At 41.8% G+C, this 13267-nt stretch overlaps 1 protein-coding gene across 2 annotated transcripts; it reads right to left on the minus strand.

The window, feature by feature from the left end:
* Positions 1-564: 564 nt before the first annotated feature.
* b3galt2 (UDP-Gal:betaGlcNAc beta 1,3-galactosyltransferase, polypeptide 2) lies at positions 565-12812 on the minus strand. 2 transcript variants are annotated; one of them, XM_074669131.1, is made up of 2 exons: positions 12032-12812; positions 565-2925 (listed from the first exon to the last, which is right to left on the minus strand). In XM_074669131.1, exon 2 carries the CDS (start codon positions 2571-2573, stop codon positions 1245-1247), a length of 1329 nt encoding a protein of 442 aa, XP_074525232.1. In that variant the 5' UTR covers positions 2574-2925; positions 12032-12812; the 3' UTR covers positions 565-1244. The 2 variants fall into 2 exon arrangements, with proteins under 2 accessions (XP_074525232.1, XP_074525233.1); XM_074669132.1 differs by having other exon boundaries at positions 12656-12806.
* Between the last annotated feature and the right edge of the window lie 455 nt (positions 12813-13267).

The following is a 13267-nucleotide window of genomic DNA, read 5'->3' on the forward strand; positions in this document are numbered from 1 at the left end:
TCCTTGAGATTTCTTTGTTGAAGCTCCCTGTGACCAACAGTGTGAAAAAAAATCAGCTTTGCTCTGGCCTGTGTGAGCCCACTTTCTTGTTCTTCCATTACCCTGCTCCCCAGGTGCCTCACCTACTGTTACAATGCTGTGAAGTCATCATCATTAAGGCAGCAGGTGTTGCAATATTTGAAATGATACACCAGGAAACACAGCCAGATGTTTTGGACACTAAAACTGAGCTGGGAAGTTCGAAAGACAATCTATAGATCAATAACAGAAAAGCCTTGATATTAGGAACTGTACAGGTTTTATGTTTCTCTTGTCCAGCTTTTTCCCCCTAGGATCACTCCACACAAGTTGGAATCTTAGCACATTATGTCCATCATTATATCTTGATATTTGTTTTAAAAATGTGAAATACCACAATCATTTAATATTGATATGAGTCCCTGCCCTTCATCTGTGGCCCGCCTATACAAAGCAGATATTGAAAGTGCTGGAAAATGAAGAAGGATCTCACTTACAACACACACAACTGCGAACAAGAATGAGTTCAATACATTTATTTTTCAATTGATTCATTGCACATTTGCTCAAGTGCAGTCATACTTAATGTAAAGCTTTAAAAAATACAATCTCAGTCATCTCTGACGTGAATCTGAGTGCTTCCTCGATGTTTGAAAAATAAAATACAGTATATGACATAAACCTTTTCCTTAGATTCCTATTCTTTGATAAATCTGTAAAGTAAACACTGAGAAACAGGGCAGCATAACTGGTCAACGTCAAAGATACTTTCATTCATATTTAGGTAGTGTAACTTTCAACATTTTACATGTGCATTTCCCTTAGTCCGTGTAAACACAATTGTGTCTTTTTTTATATTGGAGTGCGACATACTGTTCTACCCTTTAAAGAGAGCCCTCACAATACATGGAGAATAAATGACCAGCTGTCTATTGGCACCTGAATGATCATAATCACTACTTTTTTGAGCTGCAGCAGTTTTGTGCATGCTCCATATTGTACAGACATGTTTCCCAATCTCCCTTTTTAGAAATAGCTCAACAGGTTTACAATACTTCACATTTTTTTCTCAAATTAAAAAATATTTTGGATCGTTGACTATACACAATACCAAAAACAATGTGCTTTTTTTCCCCATATAGTGTATTCAACATGCCCTTCACCGGCTGTAGTTACAGTGCGCCCACTTCCCTTTTCATTGAGGCGGGTGGTCTTCACAGGATACATCAGGGAGGCCTCTCTCCGTGAAACCTTCGGTGTCTGTACCTGCCATTCTTTTCCTTGGCTAGGTTGATACAGGCATTGTGCTTGTTGGTCTGCAAGTGGTTCCAGTACTTGATGAGTTCATTGGGGTGGAACTGATGGGATGTGATCAGGTGGCTGTACTTACAACTGGAGTAAGACACCCGCCAGTGGTTGAAGAGGAACTCATTGGGAGGGGGCACTGGGTCAATGCGCAGCTTGGCCAGGCAGATCCCCACGTAAACGTCCTCCAGGTGCAGTCTGCGGATGCTGAGAGAGGCCTGATAGATCAGTTCGGCCATGTCCCCTGAGAACACATACCCCGTGCCCGAGCAGAATATTGGGTAACGCTCGCTCGGGTACAGCTCTGGTGGCATGTACCACTTGCTGTCCTTGTTTCGGTTTGGTGCATAGCCCCTCATCAGGTAGCCCGTAAAGTACCTCTGCTTTGGAGGTAACTCGGGCTTCAGCAGCTTTTGGATGAGATACTCGGTATTGACAAACATGTCGCTATCTGTCTTCATCACATAAGTGGCATGAGGGCAGTAAGTGGCCACCCAGTTCATACCCATCAAGGTTTTGATGGTCAGGTTGTAGTATGTGTCCTGATAGTCCTGTTGGATAATGTCATGGTAGATATGACTCTCTTCCTCGATGCTGCTTTGGAGGAAGGTATCTGAGCTCTTTCCTGTGCCAAGAAGGAAAAGACGCACAAACCCCAGCCCCATTGCTACGCTCTCGTTCCCCCATGTCTGTCGAATGGCGTTTCGGGCATCTGATTGGCCTGGCTCTGCAACGATGAGGAGAATGAGGAAGGGTGTGCTGTCCCGACATTTGTTGGGCTCATTAAGGATGTAGCGGTAGGGCTGAGCACTGAGCCTCCCACCCACACCCATCTCTTTCTGTAAACTGTTGTTAGTGCTCATGGTGTCCCCAAGCCCCATTACACCCATCCTGGCGACTCCTCCTCCTCCCCCTCCCCCTGCTGTCTCCCCTGCTGCTCCGTCCGCCTGCTGGGAGCTGAGGTTGAGCAGAGGCTTTGGTGCTACATATCCCGCCTCTCTCCACAGGCTCCTCAGAGAGTTGCTCTGGTTTGCTTCTCCCTTGGGGCTGCGAAAGCCCCTGACGGTGTAGGCCAGTGGGTTTTCCCTGGGCCCACTGCGTGATGGCAGCCAGTCCTGATGGCTGAAAAACAAGAACAGGGTGAAGAGCAGAGCCAGAGAGAGGAGTCCGGCCACATGTGTTCGAAAGAGCGAACGCTTGACGGTCCAGGTCATCTTGATGGGACAGCAGTGCCGCCGTCTCCACTGCATGGTGCAGATCGGGGTCGCAGGAGGCTGCTGCTGCTCGAGAATGGGCGGCGGCGGCGGTCACATACAGTCACCTCAAACATGTGGTTGCCAACAGTCAGAGAGTTATCTGAGCTGGCAGATGGGTTGGAGCGAGCCTCCTGGAGGAGTCAGGGGAACGTTTGAGCCCCCCAGTGCAGCTTGTAGAAGGGTTAAAAGGGCCCCTGATGGAGCAAGGATGGCAATGTTACTCTGGCCATGGAGGCGTCTCCCTGGCTCTTCTTTGGCACAGCGGACAGACACAAGTTCATGCTCTTCGTCTCGTCTCCTTCAGGGTAAGATAAGGGTCACCTCCTCTGTGTTTGCTTGCTCTGATCTAAAAAAAAAAAAAAAAAAGAAACAGAAAACAGTGTTGGCAACTGTCCGAATAGCACCTGGCTCTGAGCCACATGTCAGGCATCTGAGTTGCAGATGTGTAATCTTTTTCATTAGTGAGGACAAGTGAGATTATTTCTTAATCATTTTATACATGGTTTGTCTTGACACAATAACTGTGATCAAGATGAATTTCATGCACATGCAAAAGCTCAAATTACAATTTCCAGTGTGATGTCTCAACTCTAGTCAGTGGTGCCTTTGGTAAGCTTGATATTTTGAAGGGTGGTGACCAAATAAAAACTTTCTTGAGTGGTTAGCTGAACTAACATGGCATGATGCCATGCAGTCATTGGATGGTAAAGCCCAAATAAAAACATTCTTAACATGACATTATGATATAATCATTGGATAGAAAGACACGTGGAACACTGCTGACTCTTATGATAGAGCTTGACTGTAGAAAGGGAAGAATTTCTGAGCATATCTGAAAAAGGCACACACTGCTATGTGTCTTGGGGCTGAGGTACCTCATGAAACACATTTTCAGAATAAATCAATCTCACTTAAATGAGCTACAATGACAGAAAATAAGATGATTTCCTAGGTCATCAAAAACTCATCTTGCTGAGACCTAAAAATGGTAGGGAATAAAGTTCTTGGAGGAAACTATGAGCTGTCTGATGCTCGGCATAGTGAGATGGTGAATGCCTTTTGCATGTCATTATTCAGTTTAATGCCCGGGGCATAAGTATAAATTGCAGGTTTGCTCAACGTGGTGCCGGCTAACCCTACTCTGAGCCGCTTGGGTGAACGAGTGTCATCAACCCCCTGCTGTGCGTCGACAGCAAGGGAGGAGATGCATCTGTCAAAATGAGTTTTCAGGGTCCAGCAGGCAGTGGGGCTGTAGCCTGAGCAAGCCTCTGGCGATAACAGCCTTCACCTGCCATTCACCTTCCACCTCCAGCTTATCAATGCTGCCGACTGTCAAGTTAAGACCACCAAGGCTGCTCTCGGCTTCCTCACAGACACACATGAGAACAGGGTACAAATGAAAGCACGCACACATCACAGAAACGTGCAACACTGCTGACAAAATGTGACTTGAATGGTTGCATCTGTTGCCAACGGGGAGATTCGCCCAGAGGGAAGCACAAAGTAAGCACCACTGATTCTCCATCTCACTAAAGCACACAATCAGTTTGCACAAGCGAAAAAAAGTTACTGTGCAATGCATGTTACCATATGCACACTGAATACTGCTCACATAATCATTCTTGGTGTTCAGAGACCCACTACCTTCAAATCTGACCCGGGGCTGATTTAATGATACACAAAACATTGGGTTAAACTGACTCTGTGTAAAAACTCAGGGCAGATAAATGTCTACATCATGCATGAATCTAGCCACACTAGACAAATGCTGTTTATATTTGTGCACTTCTAGGTCAGACTCTAACGAAAATCAGTGTTGCAGCAGTGCAAGTTATAAACCCACCCTTCCTCCATGGGTGTGTTAATCTTACTGCCTGCCTGCTTTGCCTTTTTATTTGCATGTCAGCCTTTCATTAATGCGCACATACCAAACAACAAAGCATTATTCTCAGCCAACGCCACATGTCTGTCGAGTGAGTGGCATTCTGATTTTCTAAACTTCCAATTTTCATTTCCAGCTATGTTTGCTCATTCATCATGACAACTGGCAAGGAACACGATAACCTTTTCAGACGAGTGTGCTTACCCAGTGCAAGCAATTACAGGAGAATGAGAGGGGCCAGGGCAGGCTTTGTTTTAAAGGTTAACATACTTTACATCGAAGCATAGCCAACGCTTGAGAGATTTCCGCTGTCAACTAAATGAACATCTAGTTACGTGAGTTCTGATGGAGTGAGCACACACAGAAGGGCACATAAACACAAGTGAACACACATGTAGTGGAGGCCCACACACGCTTACATCCACCTGCCAACACACTCACTGGCGTACGGCTGTGTGTGATCGAGTGTGTAGTTTTGTTTTTTGATTTTGTTTTTGCTGTAAATGCCAGTTTCTTTGGGAGATCCGACATCAATTTTAACTTTCTAACGGTGCCATTTACCTCTGCTCGTTAATTCATTTTCTTGCCTCCCATCAATGTCACTTCTATGCGAGCCAATTAGTTACACTAGCACTAATTAAAGCCCCAGCGATTCTGCTACGGTCAATATTCTGAGTGAAAGCTGGGGGAGTGACACAGTGACATACCGGGCATACATTATGGCGCTATCCCTGTCACCACATGAGTGCCAGTCTTAGCGGAAACAAATGTACAGACAAAAAACTACAGCAAGGTATTATTCACCATGTTTTGATTCTTTTGTTCCACGCCTTAAATAAGGAACTTTTTTACATTTTATTCCTCCACAATGAGTGCAAAATCAGCTCTTCTAAAGACTGTGAGTACATGGTCTTCATTCAGTAAAACAGTCCACTTTGCGGTGGTGACATATTTTCCACAAGAATAGTATGGCTCCCCTTTGTGAGAAATTCAGAGTGGCTGATCACTCTCTTCAAGAAAGAAAGAAAGAAATCAGAGGTTAAGAACATGCTTTCGTAACAGGCCTGACTGCAAGGTTCATGGTAAAAGAACTGCTTTAAACGAGTGACTCTTGTTCCACCGCCACATTTGTGGGTTATTTTAATACTTAAGTGGGGTTAAGTAAAATTTCTCTCATAAGAGTGAAGAAGAAATCTTGAAAATCTCTTTGCCAAAGAGGCAAAAAAAGAACTCCTCCTCAATAAAGAGACCTTTGCTTCTGATTCTTCAACCTTGAACATATTATCTATCAACTACAAAATAAACCAGCACTTTAAGCAGGCATGGTTTTTTTTGTTTTTGTTTTTTTTTTTCTGACAAAGATCATAAGTTACACAATTCTAACTTGCTATTTTTTGCCTAAAACCTTACATTATGTTTAACATCATATGAGACAGAATAAACAGCAAATCCTACAATAAAGTTTTGCTGAAAAAGCAACAATTGGAAAAATGACTTCATGTTCCTTTTAATGAACTATTATTGCATAATGGAGGAACAATTAAACTCAACTGCTGAATCGGTTCAATAAAGCAAATGACCCAAAGCCACCAAAGTGTACTTTACTTTACAGCTTCACTGTTGTATGCATACAAAGTTTTCATCTAAACTGCCTCACATGTTGCAAGATTTATTTCCCCAGTGCAGTCACAAGTCATAAACCTATTTCTAACTCCGGTGTTTGCCATCAAATATTTAATCCAACAGGAAAGCTGGCTGACTTCGACTGCCACGTTCAGCTTGTATTAAACCCATTTATGCCATGAAAAAGCAAAATGATTGTTTGAAACTATTAAGTCCAGAAAATACTTCCAACCAGGAAAATGACTGTTTAGTTACTAAATGATTCAACATGGTCACCATTGCTTACTTTACACTAATTGCATTACTGCAGACCCAAAATATACCTGTCATTAACTGTGTCTGAGTTGTAGCAAAACATTGGTTGGTAGTACAGTTATAATTCTCTACTACCTAGAAATGTACAAGCAGTAATGACAGTCAACATGTTGTTACATGGCATGGTTTGGCAGTAGATTGATAAAGAAAGTGATAGACTTCAAAACGGACTTGAATCTAGGCTGTCTAGTTAATGTGGTATATTATCCCTCTTCTAATCACATAAGGAACTATCACATGGGTGTTTATCTGCAGGAAGGACCAAAAGCTGGGCGTGCTAGCTTTGCTCGCAATAGGCACAGTTGGTAAACCAACTCAGCATTGTTTCCAGAAAGACCCTGAAAACTCAGAGTGTAGGTCCAAATTCAAATGTAAGATGTCAAATCGTTAAATAAGTCCACTTGTGTTACAGGTTTGGAAAACAGATGGAAGAATATGAACTTTATCTGTGAGACGACACTCATTTGTTTCTGATACAGAGTTTTGAAGCTAATTGTTGGCAAGGCCATATTGATAATGCAAAAAACCCAACTCAGCTTTGTTCCAGTTTGGATGAGGTCTTGAGGTAGGCCTTTAGCCTCTCTGCAGACAGCCGCCTATCCGTCAAGTCAGTTATGCACCAAAATGGAAAAAAACTCAATTCAGAAAATAGCAAATTTTAATGAGTTATTCAGTAAAGAGCTGTCTTTGAACCAGGCTGTAAATATGTTTATGTGTCCTGTAAAAAAAAAGCAGCTTTTTTGGCTTGGTGTGTGGTTTCTGGTCTTCCTGCAGCCAGCCTCAAGTAGCCCCTGGAAGAACCGCCGTTTTTAGCACCTTTCTTCCTCAAAGCCACCTTAGTTTGTAATATATTCCTGTATTATTTGCAACTGGTTTCCATAACTAAGCAGGGAGATTTGGCAAATTTTTGGGAATGAGATTTGAACTACCTTCTTGCATAAAGACTTTCACTGTCATGTCAGTCCTCAATGCGCAGTTTCTATTCAACTGTAACACCGCTTCTACTGTCATCTATCATCACTATTGTCATGTCACCGTCCTCTGCTGGTCGTTAAATTGAACAGTCTAATCAACCTAGCACTTAACAAGACTTGTTTACTAAAGAGTGCAACTGTTATCCTTTAATAGCATACGAGGCAAAGCTTATTTCAAAAAGGGTCAAAAAGCTCAGAAAAATTCAACAAACACCAAATTTTAAAGTTTAAATTTTACTAATTTCTGAAACACTTGAATCATTCAAATAAATAGACATAGCAAGCAGCTGTAGATGACTTTTTTCTGTTACCGCATACCAACTTACAGAGACTTCTAACTACGATAGCGGGACCTTGGGTCAGTGTTTGGTTTACAGTACATCCAAGTTCTTTTGATATTGTAAAATGAGCTTATCTGTTTATCAAGCATTATATTGCTTTCATACCCAGACTACAAAACGTACACAGGACTCCTCTTTCTATAACTATATAAACAATGTAAACATGGTCAGCACTGTAACCAGGAAGGGCAGCTGAAGTTCTGTTACTGTTTAACTTGGCACTCTGCCCTGGCACCACAGTGTTTACACTAAAGAAAGGAGCCAAACATCCCAGTTAAGTCTGAAGAAATGTTTTTTTACTTAGAGATAGCTTTATCTTCTTTCACTCTCTCCCTCTCTGGGAGCAGTCATCATAAGCATTCTTACTGTATAGCTTACGTTAGCAAGACACTGAATCTAAATTCTGCCAATGTGGCTTGGCCTGCACAGCAGCGTTTTAAGAATTTCATATCTGCTTTTGTTCTCTCGAGGTCATGCTGGGCTTATCTTATCTAAAAGCATCTTCGAGGGAATTCAGTCCGCGGCTTTGTTCTGAGCAGTCACTTGAAAGTAAAGAAGGTGCAGTTGAGTCTACAGCCCTCTCCTCTGAGCATCTCCGGCCTCATCTTAATCCCCCCCTTGTCCTGGTCACTTTCCTCGCCCTTATTCAGCTGATCTCTCACTTGACAATCTGTCATTTTCTCACTCTCGTTTCCCATCCGATTGCAGTGAAGAGTTCACAAAGACCACAAAAGAAAACAAGTAGAATGGGGAAGGAAGGCTGTTGTTGTTCCTCTTCCTCATCCTGACTTTCACTGTCATTCAGTGGAGTGATGTGAAATGCTTATAGTCCTGATTTTGTTCCTGTGGTTTAAACAAAATTATTTGAACCATTATCAGACACCCATCAGAAAACTACCTCACTATTTCTAACATTTTTATACCTTACCTCAGCATACTGTGGACTTTCATGCCATCATTTTTCATGAACAAACTTATTTTTTTTATAAAACTGAATCCTGTTTTTACTGCATCAAATCCAGCCAACTATTAAGCAATTTGACTGTAGGCTAACTAGTTTTACATAACTTTAAGCTGACTTTTTTACAGTAAGCTAACATTTGAGGAAAAACACCTTACTGGGATGTGCTGATGTGCCCTAAAAGTGTCGGATTTTTATTTTTATTTTTATGTTTTTCTTGCTCTTTGCTAACATTTTTTCATAATTCCAGTGTTGTGTAGCATAACCATAAGCTAACTATTAGATACTTTGGTATTTTCTTCTGTTAGCTGTGTCCATGATTTAATCCAGTTATTCTACCTTTGATATTTAGCATTAAACTAAATTTAGGCTAATTTTAGCTAACTTTCAGAACATTATGCTTTTAGCCAACCAAATACCCTTAACTTTAATGTAACTATTGTAACATTTAAGGAACTTAGCTTCTCCTTTGAACATTCTTTTTTTCCATTGGAAATTGCACCTTTTTATTGACGTCCTTATTCAGTGCACTATTTAAATTAATGTGTATGTTTTTTTATGCTCTTTGAACATTTTTTTTTTTGCAACATAAGCTCTGTTTTTCTAATGTTTTTGAGGATACTTGGCTAAAAAAACTACTCTGATTTTACATTTGGCTACCCATTCTAAACAACTTTAAGCTAACTTTAACATTTTGCTATATGTCAACCATTTATCCTCTATGTTAACCTGACTAATCAAACATCTACTCTCAGCTTACCATAACTTTTAGCTAACTGATCTACCGTTACACTATGAGCTAACTATTCAAAGTGGCTTTGTGAACAGTAAGGGTTATTTTGCCAACTATTTATGCTATGTTTTTAGCTCCAGCTGTTTAGCAGTAATGAGACTTGGTCTACTGAGTTATCTACCTAGCCTAGCTGTGATTATTTCCAACCATGTGTAACCCCAGCTAAGATTATTTAAACAAATGTATATATCTGAATCATTTCCTCATGGCTGGTGCTCATCCTGCTTGATTGTAATATTACAAGCAATTTAAACCACAACACGTGACCCAATATTGAAGCTATGATGCAATAAAAATGCTCTTTTCACCCTATGAAATTAGCAAAAATATTCAATCAACCTCACTTTGGCAAAAATTCTGTAATTATAGAAAAAAATAAATAATGAAACAAATTAAGTCATGAACTCACAAGTATTGAGTTTTTTCCAAAGTGTAAAAGGATTATCTTTAAATGTTACTGCATTAGGTCAAGCAAATAATATAATCAGATGAGGTTTTTAAAGATTTGACTGAAATTAAGGCCACAATCCAAATACATTGTAAGCAAATTAAATTTGTGGTACTCCAAGCATTAAATTTAGTTATTAAAAATTCAACAGACATTTACTGTACCACACAAACATTGCCCCACTGTTCCTCTGAATAACTCACTGATTTTGTGTTCATTTTTCATCAGGGGAAACCTTCCATCCAAGAAGAAGTCCAAATAAAAGACAGAAACTGTATTTGAGAGAGTGACCTGATGTGTCTATGACTCAACTAGGATAGGACCGCTGGGAGAGGAAGGGTTGTGGTCTCTCTAAGTCTTGCACAGCAGATGTATGACACGAGATGGCCAGCAGCTGTGTTTTTTATCCTCCTCATCACTGGAGGATGGTCAGATCTGGGTCATATCTGATCCTTAAAGGGTCAGTTCACTCAATTTACAAATGATAGAAACATATTTTGTCACTTACTTCTGCAATACTCTTTCTGGTGGCACCTAACCATGCAGACAGATTATTTTCTCCAGCTCTGACCACCTCTTAGACCTCTGCTTCCACCTCAACACAATAAAAGGAGGTATACTTTTGAATGGAAACTGATGTTCCTGGTAACATCTGTGACATCCATGAAATGACAGACATTTCATAGTTAATGCCATAAAACTAAAAGACCAATAATCCCTTTGTTTGATGGGATTATCAAAAACTAATTCTATAATGGTTTTGGTCATTTTTCAAGTACGGGTATTAAAAACAGCAGTTTTCACTTCTGTATCAAGAGGATTTAATGCTTCTCTTTAAAGTGCTTAGACGATTAGCTGAATATCCTCTGGTTTCGGACCAAAAACTGCTTGAGTGACACTGTAATGTTAGTTCTGGACCCAAATTACACACACTTAACGTATTTATGAGAAATGATGACACACACTTTTCATATTCCACTTATCAATGTTGGAGTGGAGACAGAAATCAGAGAGAAAACATGGCCAGATATGTGAGAACATACGCATGAAATAGCCCTTTAACACAGAGATAAAATGTAGACATGCAGTGCAGCATTTACTTTCATTTGTCCTTTAAAAAAGGCTTTGACAAACGATCAACCAGCCTCCTAAAGCGCAAATACATGAGACCCCCGGGAAATGAAACTTTGGCAGCTTCTCCAGATGTTGTAAATATTAGATGACAGTTATTTTCTTCTACTCTGTGAGTGTGAGAACCAACGCTTCATATTCTGCTGCTGACAACTTTTACAGGTGAATTTTATTTCTTAAGTATTTCAGCTTTAGAGCGCTGATAAAGCTCGCCATCACCTCCTCTCTTTGACTCTTTTCGGGGTATCACTTTGACACCACAGCAATAAATTATGAGGTGGTTTGAAAATTAGACCCTATTAAATTTTCATAGTCCAGTGGGCAAAGTGAATACCCAGATGGTGAGCTTAGCTGCTTTTTTTTCTGAAGTCCATCGCAGCAGTTAGCAGATATCTCTAAGCATGCACAGGCTACAGTGCCAAATAGTTCAGGCAGCTGGACGTGATGAAGTGGATAAAAAGCGCTGTTAATTGAACTGGATCAATGGGAACTCCCTGGCCTGGCTTCTTGGCAGGTCCAAGAAAGGGGTTTCCTAAACGTACAGAAATGAATACAGAAAAGGTAACTGACCCTTATTTGAAGACAGCTGAAGGAGGAAAATTACCTCCGCTCTGGGCAAGGTGCAATAAAAGTAACGCTCATCCTTCCACAGGGAGTAAAGTAAACGGATTAAGAATTTTTTATTTTCAAGAGCTACACCTGCCCAGAACACCTGCCTGAGGGGTCTTTGGGTGTCACTGCAACACTTAAGGAAGCCACTGGGGGGTCCAGAAAGTCCCTGATAGAGAAGAGATACAAGATGTAGAGGGGAAGAGGAAGGGGCTGTGTGCATTGATTGATGGATTGATTGATGGATGGATGGGTACTAGTCAAGGCGGCTGGGTAGGGTGGCTGTCTGGATGTAATGGAGGGGAGAGGAGGGCGGGGAAGGCTAAATGAATAATGAGGATGTGGAGGACTGATGAGACGTGCAGTGTTGCGTACCTCCTCCTCCTCATGCTGCTCCTGCTGCTGCTGCGGCTGCTAACAGGGCTGCGGTCGGCTGGCGGAATGTGAGGACCCCGGTGCCTTCACCCGCCATCACCGCCTCCTTAGATGAGGGACAATCTGTGCTCTAGTGCCTCTCCTCCGGCTGCTCCCCCTCCTCTAATAACACTAACACCTTGGATGCGCTCCGTCCCTGCTCGTCCTCATCCCCACAGGCTGAACAAACCTGCAGGTTTTTGGTTCAGCTCCTGCAGCGTCTCCTCCTTGTGTCCGTTTTACAACACAGCCTCACAACTTACTGAACATCTCTTTCTCACCTTTGCTCATTCCCTGATCTAATCGTAGTTTTTCCCCTGTCCAGGTGTGTAAATTTTATGCAAAAATGCAGAAAACACCTCAGCATCCACACGCGTTTATCCGCTGTTAGGAGGAGAGAGCAGCGGCAGCAGAGCAGCAGGAGTGCGGCTGCCCATTCACGATGCTCCGCTGGTTAAAGCACGGTGTAAGCGCAGGGAAAGACAAAAACAAAATAAAAAAGAATATCCCCTCCACCAGAGTCACATCACTGCCAAAACGTGATCCTTAGTCCTGAAGGTAAAGCAAAAACAACTAGTCGTGTACCTTCAGCTCCACGCAGCTGTTGGTCTCTCCACTCCTTTTTGTTTTCCTCCCCTCCGCTCCGTTATGGACCGACCCCTCTCGGATCTCTTAGCCGGGCAAGGCAGCCGTTGGCTGGGGCAGGCTGGCTGACGAACACCGTTATACTGACGGAACTCTACCACGTCACTGCATTATTATCCGAGCATCTCACGTGACCCAGTTAGACGCTTGTGTTGCGTTCATGGGGATGGGCAAAAAAGATCTCCTTCTTCAACACACACACACACACACACACACACACACACACATACTTTTACATGGACGGAAACACGCCCCAACTGACATATGTTGCACATGTGGTTATAGTTAAAGCTCGCTATGGGAACCGCCTGTTTTGTTATGAAACTTAACTTGTGTTTCTACCAAGTGTGTCTTCTTTCATACTGAGCAACATTTAACTGGAGTTTATATTGTCTAAAGGCACTGATCTGAAGAAGAACTGAAAAGGGACTGATTTCAATGTCTGTGTAACAAATGCGTGGTTATAAATTATATTTTACATAAGGAATGAATTTATGATTGTTTTTACAGATGTATGAGTTTAGATGATAGGAGAATGGTGTTTTTAAAAAA

Source organism: Halichoeres trimaculatus, unplaced genomic scaffold (genome assembly GCF_033239565.1).
Source record: "Halichoeres trimaculatus isolate MK-OKI-2021-1 unplaced genomic scaffold, fHalTri1.1 fHalTri1_scaffold_4, whole genome shotgun sequence".
In the NCBI taxonomy this organism is placed as follows: Eukaryota; Metazoa; Chordata; class Actinopteri; order Labriformes; family Labridae; genus Halichoeres; species Halichoeres trimaculatus.